Source organism: Arachis hypogaea, chromosome 2 (genome assembly GCF_003086295.3).
Source record: "Arachis hypogaea cultivar Tifrunner chromosome 2, arahy.Tifrunner.gnm2.J5K5, whole genome shotgun sequence".
NCBI lineage: Eukaryota > Viridiplantae > Streptophyta > Magnoliopsida > Fabales > Fabaceae > Arachis > Arachis hypogaea.
In genome coordinates, this window is record NC_092037.1 from 9,603,004 (window position 1) to 9,617,523 (window position 14,520).

At 28.7% G+C, this 14,520-nt stretch overlaps 1 protein-coding gene across 1 annotated transcript; it reads right to left on the minus strand.

Moving 5' to 3' along the window:
• Window positions 1-9,454: 9,454 nt before the first annotated feature.
• LOC112736749 (probable inactive patatin-like protein 9) lies at window positions 9,455-11,328 on the minus strand. Its single transcript, XM_025786336.3, has 2 exons — window positions 10,109-11,328; window positions 9,455-9,967 (listed from the first exon to the last, which is right to left on the minus strand). The coding sequence occupies exons 1-2, from the start codon at window positions 11,030-11,032 to the stop codon at window positions 9,734-9,736; spliced, it is 1,158 nt and encodes a 385-aa protein (XP_025642121.1). The 5' UTR covers window positions 11,033-11,328; the 3' UTR covers window positions 9,455-9,733.
• Between the last annotated feature and the right edge of the window lie 3,192 nt (window positions 11,329-14,520).

The following is a 14,520-nucleotide window of genomic DNA, read 5'->3' on the forward strand; positions in this document are numbered from 1 at the left end:
ATTGTTAATCTATAGCTATGGCAAATTAATGCTTGGTTTGGTGGAAAATGAATGGTGATCAATATTCTTAAGAAAAGAGCATCACTTTGGTCTCAATCAAGTGGGTTCTACGTTGCCAAACCCTATTAGTCACTTCAACCTCACAAATTGAAACCCTATTAATGTTTTAATTATATTGTATTTGTTACATAAGCAGGTTGTAATAAGGGAAAGCTTTGAAATTTAAATTTTTATTATATGGATAAAGACATGGTATATATGTATAGTAGTTCCTATTTATTACTATTAATAATGTAAAATACAAGTAAAGTGTGTAATTAACAACACTAATAATAATAACAAATGTCCTAACTGAATTAGCTAGTGAAGACTTATTTTTGTAATTTAATTCAACTAATATTTTTATGTATTTTTTCTTTATTTATTTATTTTTATTGTATCAATAAGTTATTAAATTAACTTGGTTGAATTTAATTACTAAAACTTGGTCAAGTAGTATATATTACCGATTCTAAAATTTGATATATACGTCCTTTTTTTATATAATTTTTTTAAAAATTATGTTTCATCCTCATTATTTATATCTATGGGTGATGGGAAAAATCCATTGTAATATATAATGGAGGAGTAACATTATCAATATGTTTATGCATTAAAAATATCTTTTATTAAAATCTTTAGCAGCACTCTTAGAACATTGTCTAGTTCTTAATTAGAACATGATTAAGAAAAATTTATATATACAATTATATTGAACATGTTTATATATGGCAAGAGAAATAGGCAAAATAAGAAAACATATTTGACAATACAAATAGTACTAGTTTGATTCCCAATATTATGAGAGTTTGATGGTAGGTGATATTATGTAATCTATAAATACAATGAATTTAGAAGATGTACCCTATCTAATTTAATTTGATTTGATGTCTAGCACTGCCAAATTTATTTAATAACTTAAATAGTTAAATATACATTATTGCATTTTATCATGATATTTAAATAATATTTTCATCAACTAATTAATTAATTATGCTCGGTCTTGCTCTTTAATTTGTGTACGTCTCGAGTTATATTCAATGTCCTTATCGAAAATTTTTCAATAATAATTATTAGATGCTAACAATAAAAGAATGAATGAAGCGACTGAATTAGATTGAATAGAGACCAAAACCAACCATATTTAAAGACACGTACACTATTCATTATATTACACTTTAATTCACGGGTCCTTAAATTAACAATTGATTTCATTCATACCCAAAACTGCTTTTAATATAATATATAAACTTGATGTCTTTATCTTCCTCTTATGTATTTTTTTATTCTTGTGGGGAGGGATCGATATATCAATATATATATGTTCTGATCTTAATTCTTGTCACTCAAGTTTGTCTTGACAAAATATAGCAATGCTTTAGAATCTACTTTACCAAAAGAAGAAAACAAACTTCCCTTAAAATAAGCATTGATAAGAAGACATTATGGTCCAACCTTGCATTAGTATATATTATTAGCAGTATTATTATTATTATTATATATAAAGATTTATGATGCAAACTTTTGAACAAAGCTTTTTCACCTCACCTCTTTTTTAAATGAGGACATAAGGTAAAATTAAAATGAAGGTAACAATTGAATAATATTGAAATTTGAGCTGATGACTGATGAGTGATGAGTAATTTAATGGGGTATGGCATGGTGTCTCTGTATCTTTTACTATAATTCTTGTGAGATTCTTTTGAGATTCATGGTTTTCCATATTGCCAAGTTGGTAAACTGATTATGGTAATCAACTCTTAGCTTAGGCCTCGATCAGTTCTATATAGCTTAGAAGTAGAGTAGTTGATTATTTTCAGAGAAATGTTGCTTTAACAAATACATTTTTTAAATGAATAAGTATAAACAACATATTTTTAATTAGCTAATTTTAGTCAATTTTTTTACTCTTGTTTTTTGAAAATTTAGTGTTAAAATATAGGATTTAGAAGATTTAGAGGTTAAAATTTAAGATAAAAAATAATTTTAAAAAATTAACTGATATTGAGTGAAAATATTAATTTTTAATTAAACTCTTTTTAATATGTAATTAGTGGAGAGGACATTTTTTATTAAAATGCTAAAATTTAAAGAAAGATGCCATTTTATTAATAGTAAAATTGAATAAATATTAATCTGAAAATGTTGAAATAACATTTTTTTTCCCGTAAAAATAAGAGATGCTATTTTGAACAGTTAAAATAAACTTTCGTCTAGACAACAACATTTTTTTTTATTTTTAGGGTAAATATGAGAAAATAATAAAAATAGTGGTGGTTTAAAAGTGCTAAAAATCTGTTTGTCCACACCTTATAAGACGGCGGTCTAACAAGCTTCACAGATTTATTTAGTGACAGTCTAAAATTACCGTAAATTTTTTTAAAAACCGCCACTTACCACCATTTTTCTTGTAGTGATACTTCTTTTAAAATGAAAGATTATATTTTCAAATTTCCTCTATGGTAGAAGAAATGTTAATTGTTGATGAGGTAAATAATTTACTTTAATTTAATTTGATTCTTCTCTTCTCTTTATTTATTTATTTTTCACTTAATCAAAATTACTATCACATTTTACTTTTTAAATTTAACTCTAATTTTATTGACTTGCTGAAGTAACATTTATGATTTAACTAGCGGGAATTTTTTTTAAAGAAAATTGTTTAGCGGACAACCATACACAATTTGTTCCAACACACGTCTTCTTTTTCTAATATATATACACACCATTTCTTTTAAAAATCACACTTCTCATGTACCGAGAAAAAAAACAAAAATCAATCTTCTAATCCAATCTTTGACCCACCTGATTGTGATATGGCAAACTAATATATATGTTGCAATATCACCAAACATAGCTCTTAATTAATTATGTTTCATCAACAATATAATAATAATCCCTCAATATTATCAATGTGAATAACTTAATATATAGCTAATTATTATTACTAGTGTCATCACCACAAGAAAAGTGAAAAAAAATATTAATAATAATATAGAAAAATTATTTTACCACTTTTAAAATTTATAATATTATTTTTTATGTCATTTTTCTTAAATTATCCTTCTTGTCTCATTTTTTTCACAAGAATTTTTTATTGAGAATAATTTAAAAATAACATAATAAACGAGTGATATTATCAATTAGAAAGGGAAAAAAAATTACTCCGATCTCCTATACTATAATATATTGATATTACCCCGTGTTTGACCCACATTCCTATATTTTTGTTGGATTCAGGTTGTTTTGGTGTTGTTTTTCGGATAAATTATTGAAACTCAATAATATATATATATATATATATATATATATATATATATATATATATATATATATATAAAGATGATATAAGAGTAGTTTTGTGTCTAAAATATTTATTTAAAATACCTTTTATTATATATCTTCTTATTTTCTATTTATAATAGGAATATGAGGAATAGCTTGATATCCAAATTATTTTTTTAATTAAAATGAATTTCATTATATATAATTTATAAAATAAAATATTATATACTATCTTGACTCATTTCAAATTTATTAGTACTATATTTATAAAAAAAATTGAATTAATAGGTACGTTAATAATAATAATAATAATAATAATAATAATAATAATAATTGTTACTCACTGCATTGACCCAAACTAGCCAGCAACTTGAAGCCACCAAGCTGTAGGCGCGGCTTAATTTCCTCTCTCTAACCCTCTCTTAGTTCTTAGTTCTTACTGTCACTGAAGTTTATAATAAGTTCAACTAAGTGTTTGTCCAAAGAAAAAAAAAAAAATTATTTTACCATACCTAAAACTGAAACTCTGGAGCAGCAGCTGTAAGTGGAATATGTGTCATTTATAACCATAAAAATGAAATATTATCTTATGATTCTATTTGTTTTGAGAATAAATAGAGAAAATAAGTAATACTTTTCATTATTTACAACAAGTTACATTCAAAATATGAAGAAACTAATTTTTTTTAATACTAGTAAATTAAAAAATATTAATTAAATTAAAATAAAGCAAAGATACATATTAATATACCTAGGTCTCATAATTCAGTTATTACCTTGCCAATTAATTTTTATGAGTATGATGAGCACTAAAATTTTAAATTCCCAGTAACCAATAAAAGTATATATTCACACCATAGATAATACATTCTTATCTTCTAGTTATTATATATATATATATATATATATATATATATATATGTTATTTGTATGTTATTAATAATATACACAAATAATTATTAACAGATTATAAAATTTATATAAAATAAATCTATCATATCTTATATCTAATAATAGAAAATACATAAATTGACTTAATTTATGAAATGAAATTCAAACACAAAATATTTTTTTATTTTTACCAAAAAATTTTGAAAAAGAAAACAGATCTTTTTGTCACAAAGGTCCCTACAAATAACAAAGCAATTAATTGATGAGGGGAACTATATATATATAATAAATGAGAACCCATGAAATTCGTTGCGCCGAGGAATTTAATTTTTAAATTTCTTTGAAAAAAAAGAAAAAAGAGTTTAATTTTAACACGTTGATAGTATAAAATATTTTATACAGTTATATAATTATATCTATTTTTTTAGATAATTATTTATACAATTATTGTAAAAAGTAGTTATATTTATTAATACAGTATTATATATGTAACTGAATGGACGTATAAAATTAAATTAAAAAAAAAAAGAAAAAAATCAAATTCCCTAGAATAAATGGACTAAAGCCTAAGCACACAAAACATGGCCCTCATGAGAGAATTGGTTTAGGGTCCCCACTTTGTTATGTTGGCACCTTCAATAATAATAAGCTTCCCCACTACTATTACTGATGAAACCTAGAACTTAATACTCCACACACTGTGTCCACATCAAACAGTTTGGCCTAAAAGTAAAAAAACCATTATATGCTCAGAACTCTGCTCATTTTTATTGGCTATGCCGTGAATTTTGTCTTAATCTTTTAATGTCAATATCGGTTCAGTTAATGAAAGTGAGTTTTATATATTAAATTGTGCCATGCAGCTATCTAACTCTGAGTAACTTGAAGAGTGTCCAATGCCCTAAAACAAGAAACAAGAAACAAATAACCAAAAACTATAAGCTTTTAATAGTGTGTCCTTTTATGTTATGTGCACTTAACGAAAAGGTTTGAAAATTACTACAAATTAAAGAGTCATAATTCATGTTATTCTTATTCTATTATGCTAATGAGCTAGTACGTGTTTATCGAGTCATCACATTTTAATTTTATTAATATAGTAATTCAATAATGCATACTGTTTAAGGGTTTTTTGCATTTATAAAATAATAAAAAATCTAATTATCTCTCTATATCTCAAACAAAAAAAAAATTTAATATTTGTCTCCTATTTTTATTTCTAAATTTTAAATCAAACTTAACCGTCACGATTTATTAGTAATAAAAAAAAAACATAACAGAAACATATGTTGGTTTTTTTCCGATAAAAATAGAATTATGTTTTGTATTTATAAATATAAAAATAATTTAATTTTAATGTACTGATAGTATAAAATAATTTTATCCGGATTTAGATCCTCTAAATTTTGAATTTTACTTTAAAAAGTAAAGTATGATCTCTCATCATTTATTATAGGTGGAATCAAGAGAAAATATGAAAGAGAAATTATTCAAGAGTGAGAGATCACACTTTACCCTCTAAAATAAAAATTCAAAATTTAAAAAATCTAAATTCATTTCACACATATTCAATCATGTAATGTCATATGAAAGCAAGAATAATTACTTTTTATATCGACCATGTAAATAGTTATCCAAAAAATTAAATATAATTGAATAATTAAGTAAAATATTTTACACTAACAGTACATCAAAATTAAATTCAAATAAAAAAACCTATTATTTAATAAAATTCTCATTAGTTAAAACAGTTTAAAAATAAAACTAAAGAAATAACGAATAGGCAATTATATTACATATAAAATTAAATTTGAATATATATTAAGAGTAGATAATATATATAGAGATATATGATATTTGTTGATTCAAGCCTAGTTATTATTACCAAATATAAAGTATCTTTGTTTGAGAAAAAGGACCACAAAGAAAACCCAATGAGAAGAGAAGGTAACGACATATATGTAAGGAAGCAGATATTAGAGGCTAAATAAATGCCGTGACATACATGAGTGACCAGTGGGTAGTGGCTATGTGATTCCAACAGTACTATGTTCTATTTTATATACGGTGCATTCACCAAACTCAACCACCGGATCATAAGCTCCAACATCATTCACTGGAGACCATACTATAAATGAAATACAGAAAAGGATGAAATGCTGAAATTAATGGATATAAAAAGGTTGCTTTTCTGTCCTCCAATAATTTTTTAAACGCCTGCAGGAAGAAGAAGATGGTGGATGGTTTAATTGGAATAATATAAAATCTTTTATTTCTTGAACGGTTTAGAAAAGACGAGTGTTATGGTTTATGTATATATATTTCTGTGAGATTGGCACCACTAGAAACAAAACACGTTTATTATCATGGGATTTTCTGTCAAAATTATCTAATGATAATTATTGTTATAATCATCTTGAGAAATTTTAATGGTATCTGATAAAAATTGAATTTATTATAGTGTTACGGACGGGATGTTCCGGATTCTCATGGGTCTTTCGCAAGGTGGAAATTCAGGTGCAGTCGACTTTACGTAAAGTTGATACCTGAGAGCCGTTAAATGATTTAACTAATTTAATTAAATTTTTATTTAACGACTTTTAGCTATTAATTTCATGTGAAAGTGACTGTAATTGAGTTTTTACTTTTTCGCAATTCGGTTTATTTTGAATAATTTTATATCCCAACAATTTTAGATAATTGTCTTGTATATATACAGCAAGATCAAATTTTATTTTTATAATCTATTTTATAAGTATTAAATTTAGTTTGTTTTTAAGTTTGATGTGATCTGAAATTAAATAGAGGGCTTAAAATTTAAAAAATTAAAAATAAAAAAAAATCACTTAAATTTTATTGAAAACGTAGACATTTTATTAATAGATACAGTTTTTTGTTAAATCGATGAAAATAAATGAGAATTTATCGATGCATGATCACATACATACATGTTGTTGGAGCTTAAATGATACGGTTGTAGTCAACGCATGTAAGAATTTATCTGAATTGAGACACAAGAAACCCAAAACGTCATGATTTTGTTATTCTTCCCTTGCAACTTGCAAGCGTCAACATGCCAAGTCATAGTGATGAATATGAATGAGTGCTCATGGTTGGTCCCCGATTGTCCCCACTATAATTTTCTTTGGGCCCAAAAGATGGCACTCAACTCAAGATCAGAGTGAGAGAGAGTAGGAAAGAGTGAAAGACAATGTATAAAACAATTCTAATATCTGGAGTGTGTATACTTTAACCATGATACATCAAACGTCTTTTAAAAGTTTTTTAGAAATAATATTTGTAATATATTTTTATGACATAAAAAAGATGGTTAATTAAAAAATGATACTAAGCATTTCTAACGAAATATTTTTAGAATACCATATTTTTTATATTTTAAAAAATAAATTGATTTAAAATTAAAAATTATATTAAAATTAATTAATGAAATAAAATTGATATTATTTTAGAGATATAATATCATTTTGATAAATAACTAATAAAAGTTTATTGTTCGTATAATTATATGATAAAATAATTAAAAATAATATAAAATTTTAATTGAATTAAAATTAAATATTAAAAAAATAAATTTTGTTTTTAATTTTTAATCATTATTTATAATATATGATACCATAAATATTTATGGTCATTCTGTAAGATCTAAAATAAAATTAAAATTAAAACTTACATTAAAAATGCTCTAATAAATAATAGCTATTATTTCTCAAAGTTCTAACGCTATCTAGGAAACATGTCTTCTGTGTCACAATTATTCTGTGTTGAGATCGATCAAAGTGAGTTCTGAGATATTGGTCAGAGAATTGTGTTTGCACTAATTTATACTTTTTTTACTTTTTTATTCCTCCTTCAAAATATTTATGGCTAAGTTGACACTCGTGATTAATCTCTTCACTACTTGTTTTGGACAAGAATAACACCAATAAATACAATTAATTGAGAATCTAATGTTATTAAAAAAATACATATAACATCATAAAAACTAATAAAATTAAAGATACACAAAACAGTTAAATCATGACATTAAAAACACATAAAAAAGACAACAAAGCAAAACAGTCATCCTAGAACAAGGAAATAAAAAGAGAGTTTAATAAGTAAAGACGAATCATCTTTAACACCTAAAAATATTACTAACTTAAGTTTCCAAGTGTTTTTGAGGTTGTCTTTCCAATCTAATTTTACAAATTAACTAAATTAAGATATCCGGTACCTTAATTTCATAAATTCGCATCCTCAAACTAAGGTACGAACACTACTCAATCATCAAAGTTTTAATTAAAACTTATTATACAATTGATTAGAGTTAAAAAAAAACCATCAATTGGTTAATAATATCATATTTAAGTATAACAAAACTTATGCAGTTAAATATAAACTATTGAAATTAATCTTCAACTCATCTAATAGTTAATATGATATATAAGGATAATAAATATACTTAACATTCTTTTGATGAAAAATCATATAGCATTTTAAGTCTGATGTTCCTCTACTCCACAAATTACGCAGTCAATTCAGGGGATTGACAATTACAGTTCCAAGTCAAAAGGTGACTAAGAATGAAAAGGTAAATGGTAAGTCCAATAGTTGTGTCTCCCACTATGAGTAGTTCATTTAAGGCATTTGATGACTGTTCTTCTGCTTTTTTCTATGGAAGGTTTAGAACTCAAATTTTTTGGAGGGTGTTAAAGCTGTATCAATTGAGATTTGAAAGAGTTTCGATTAATACTTAGAATGCAGTGAACTTTAAACACAAAACATCTGAAATATTTATACACCAAACAATGCTCATCATCATGTACGCCACTACTTCACTCTTTCACTCCGGAAAAAAAAAATTATAATGCAAGTGAATATAATGCTAGGGAGACCAAAAAAAAAAAGTGAGAATTTGTCTTATTTAGCATTTATTAATTGTCGCAACAATTAATGAATGCTAAATAAGACAAGTTATGACTGATTTTAGTTGATTTTCTTTGGTTATCAAACATTTCTGTTAATATATATATATATATAATGCTTTACTAATTTAATTTTTATCCTAAATATATCCAGTTAACAACATATCAATTTCAAATTGTTTAATAAGTTGGTTTAAATAGTTTAGCACTTATTAAATTAAGTTTTAATTTTAATATTATAAATAATAAATGGCTTCCACTATGCTTAACATTTTAATGAAGCAACTATAGTGTCATAATTTAAGAAAGTAAGAAAGAGGAAGTAACCCTACCAGGTTAATTTCTTTCGATAGAACTCTACCAGATTAATTATTGATACAACTGGCACAGCTAAGCTAGGTAAAAAAACTTGAGGCAATTTTTTTTGGTCATGTTTTCTTTTTTTTTTTTTTCACTCCATGACAAGTTGACCTTGTCATCTTGGTTACACCTTGCAATTACAACTTACAGCATCTAACAAAGTAATAAAAAGGAAAATTAAAATGAAAAAGCCAAAAGAAAATTCGAGAAAAAAAAAAGGAAAAAAAAAGAATCTAGCGGCCGTTAACCAGAGGGTTGACGGCGGAATTCTTGCGGGGACTTGACAGCGGGCTGGGTTTTCCGGAGGCAACAAGCCGTTGCACGAAGCTATCGATTCTGTTTCCGTTAGTCTCTGTCAGTAACCGCTTCCCGCCAAACGGTAACGACTCCAAAGCCCTCTCTTTCAGCACCTCACTCTTCTCTTCCACTTCTTCCGTTACCGTTCCTTCACTCCCCAAACCAAATGCCTGCAACAAACAAACACACATTCTCCGTCAACATTCATTTAGATCATTCCGTTCCACATTTTCTCTTTCATTTTCTTAGAAACCAAACATCAATGAAATAAATAAATAAGTAGAAAGAGAACCGTTTCTACTTTCATGTACCTGGATTCTGACGTAATCATTGCGATTCCAGCAGAATGCGTTTCCTAACATCTGGTCAATCGTCTCGGAAACACCGTCGAGGACAATGTCGATCACAGAAGGTTCGTGATTCTCGCGCGCTTTGGCGCTGGATGATCCATTTCCGATGGAGAGGACGAGGAGGTCCTCGACGCCGTTAACCGCGGGGAAATCGCGCTTGTTGTGAAGCACGTGCGTGACTGCTGCGGCGGTAGGGTTGTTCATGACGAGTCCGCCGTCGACGGCGGAGCAGGATTTTTTTCCGTCAACGGATTCCAACGGAAACGGCTTGAAGCAGCTAGGAGTGGCCGACGTGGCACGGCAAACCTTCCAGAGCTCGAAGTCGAAACTCGGAGACTCGCACGCGTCAGCGCGTGAGAACACGAACGGCGCTGAGCTCTTGAGGTCGAAGCATGGAACAAGCAGAGGCTTGCACGTGTCCTTCAATGTCAGCGATTTTCCGTCGTCTTTTCTCGTGAACACTTCCTTCAACACTGTTTCCATGCTCCGGGAAGAGAATCTCCGGCGCCGACGGAATATTCCGGCGGTTTTGAGCTTGTACAGGTCGGAGTTTCGATCGGCGACGAGATTCACAGCGTCACGGGCGGTATAGAGCGGACGGCCGAAGGAGTCAGCGGCGGTGATCATCGCGGCGAGGACTGCGCCTATGCCGGTGCCGGCAACCACGTCGAAGAAATCTGCGATGTGAGCGTGGGGATCGGACGTGTCGTGACGGATCTGGTCCTCGAGGCGGAGTAGGGCCGCACCGGCGACAATGGCGGTGGTTCCTCCGCCGTCGATGCTGAGAATGCGGGTTTTCTTGCTGTTGGCTTCTTTGGTGCAATGAGAGAGCCATTTCTGCTCCAGCTTTGAGAAGATCTCTAAGGTCACTTTACTTAGCTCCATCTTTTTTTTCTCTCTCTTTACTCTCACTCTATCTGTGCGTGTTTGTTAATTGCTATGCTTTGTTTGGTTTTTCACAAAACAGAGGGGTTTTGGGTTATTTTTATTCTTTGATTGTGTGTATGTGAGAGAAATAGGAGAGAATAGAAGGTGAGTAAAGAAATAAAGGAGTGAATCACGCTTTCTTGATGAGAAGGGTTAATGGGTTGGGAGTGAAGTGAAGTGAAGGGTGTGTTATGTGTCTCTGTGTGTGTTGTGTGATACGAGTTGGTGAGATGAGAGTTAAAAGGAACAGGGGACTGAAAGGTGCGTTTCGGAATGGGGGTAGTTATATACGCCACCATGTCGCTTCCTTGTCTTTTATTACAGTGCGCTACTTCATATCTTTTTTCATTTTTTTCATTTATGATTGTTGTACGTACTAACTTATATATAATCTTCTTCTTGATCTTTTCTCATTTTATTTTTCTTTCTATATTGAGTCAACATCCACATTTGTATATAGAATGGAATGTAAAATTCTTATTAAATGAACTTTTATATGGTACCAAATCGAATATATATGTATAATTTTTAAGCAATCAATGAAAGCATCTAATCTGGAGAAGCAAAAGTTGATATGTATAATTCTTCTTAAAAACAAATGAGAAGTTAATAAGCTGATTAGACAGAAGAGGATTAAACTTCTGGTTTCAAAGCCTTCACCTGTCACATGAGTTTAGGAAAGTGCTGCTTAAGGTACATTTTGTTTTTATTGGCTCAACCTACCAATATTATTATTTTAGAAACTATGAACATTATTCTGTCGATAAATGATAATGCAAGAAATATTTTTTTATTAATAAATTATAAATCATCACATTAATTTAAAAATTACTTTTACACTCACTATTTCAAGAGAAAAATCAAGGCCCATAAATTTTGAGACAGTAATATCACATATTTAAAAAGCTATGTTCTACTCTTTATCACTTGTTACATGAGTTAATTTCATTAAAAAAAAAGGAAAAATCATTTTTGAAAACCTCATGCTAATTAAGAATAAATGAATAATAATGTTATAGACTATACAACAATTTTTTCTACTCCGAAAATGTTAAGAATTCCTCATATTAAGATATAGTAAGAAATCATAATGATGATCCCTATTATAAAAACGGAAAACCAGAGGATCTAATCACGCTCATGTGGCAGTGTATTAATTTTGTTTGTTTGCATGTTTGCATCTTATGGTGTTGGTCCCGTGAGGGGGTGTTACGTGGTAAGAGTGAGTTTGCACGTGCAGGTGCGCGTGCCGTAATGGGGTTGCCGGATAATAGCGTCAAAGTCGGCTTTTGAGTCGGCTCGGCTTACGCTGTCTCAGCAGTCAGTAGTAACCAGTAACCACTAACCAGCAACAAATGCAGCAGTACAGGCCATCATCACTCACTGAGTCACTGAGTCGGCACACAGCAGCCGCAGTCATTCCCCTTGTTTATGTCACAATTCACAGGTAACATTTCACTTTCTTTTTTCTTTTCTAAAATAATATGTTATATTTGACTATGTTATTTTACATTTGTTTTTTTTTCGTATGCGTTTATTATGATTAGTATGTAGTCTGTACTCTAGTGTGTTGTGTGCACTTGTCTTTTTAGTTTTACTATGATTTAATTCATTTCTTCCTTGGAGCGGGGAAGCAATGGGAGTTTAGTAATGCGTATAAGCAAACTTTGAATGGGGACTATAAGTAAAGAAAATTAAAATTTTTCAAATAATTCATAAAAATTGGATTAAGTATAAATATAAAGGTTTATATAAGAATCTCTTTATAAAATATATTTTTTTATTTTGGCTTCTATAATTTTTATTTTGGTTAAAAATTACTGACGAAATATGTCATATCATTTCAGTATTTTTACTTATCATATTAAATTATTAATATTTAACACTTGATAAAAAATATGAACAATAAAGACTAAAACAGATAATTTTTAAATTTTATTAGATCAAATTAAAGAAAAAAATTACAGGGGCCAAAAACTTATTTAAGTCAATTTAATGGTATATATATAATATGAGTTATTTATATGCCACATAATCTCCCCATTTTCACCTCTCAAATTCAAGTCTCAGTCCTAATTTCAGAAAAAAAAATGAGTTCTTTATGTAAAAGAAAATAAATATAATAATATAAAAAACAGAACTTTTTTATTTGTTAAAAATGGAGAAGAACGTATCAGGAAATCCTTTCACTCAGAGAAAAATAAATATAAATATAATACATAAACACACCACTATTTATTTCAAATCTGCCAATTAGTTTCACTATAATTTTGTCTCAAATTATGGCTATTGTAAAAGTGAACTCCCGGCCCCCTCCCCCTCTTCCTTTTCTCATTGTATTAAACCATAACTTAACCACTATAATCCAAACACACGAATAGTTTTCGACAACTAAAAGGTTACAAAGTTTGTTTTGTCCCTTCCAGGAAAGGAAAAAGAGTCAATATGATGACCAAATAGCACCAATGTAAAATGCTTGTATTCAATTTTATTTATCTCCCTGACCTCATGCATTTTGTTCATATATTTGTGGGATTTTCACTCATGCACAAACCTGGACTTCATCATGCACACAAATGGAACATAAGATTTATAAAAAAGACAAAGTGCAAAATGTAAAAGATGTCTAGGGCCCAAAAATGGGGAATGTAAATGCCGTATTAACTCATTTACAAAGTTACAAAAAGAAAAAGGCCTAGTGTCACCGCCCAACTGAATCAACCAGGCCGCAGTTTCACCCAATGCGAAAGAGATACATAGAATAACAAAATAGTATCGAGTTTATCTAACCAACTTGAGTTGGTCGAGTAGCCAGCTCACTCGTCCGCTTAAACAAGTGTCGGGAGTTCGAACCCTTCCTTGTGCATGCAGCAATTCATTATCGAGTTTATCTAGAGCTGATATATTTGGTAAAAAGAAAAAAAAATGTTTAATTACTTACGCATTAAGGTAATACAATTAGTTATTGGATCTCGCACGGATAGCTGAAAGTAGGGTTGTTAAAATAACAGTTTAAAAAATACCAAAAAAAAAAGTTTTTAAGCGGTGCTTCAGAATTCGGAATTGCTTTCGTAAAGTTGCTTTCAAGCTATGGTGCTAATGATAATTCTCATAATACAAATTAGAGCTATTCTAGAATGATTATGCTATGGTTATTATGATATTTTAAAAAGTGTTATTAAAATTAAAATAATATTTTTTTTATTATTAAACAATACTTTTTAAAAAGTATTGTTTAAAAATGGTATTACCGAAATATAAAATAGGTGTAACTTTAATTTTAATAACACTTATATATAAAAAAATTATTCTAAAAGATCGTTAGGAAGATTTAATTATTAAAAAGAACTTTTAATACCAACATTAATAAGAAGGACCAAATCTTTTTATAATATTTAAGAAAACAAACCAAATCTTTTTATAGTAAAGAGATAAATCTTTGAAAA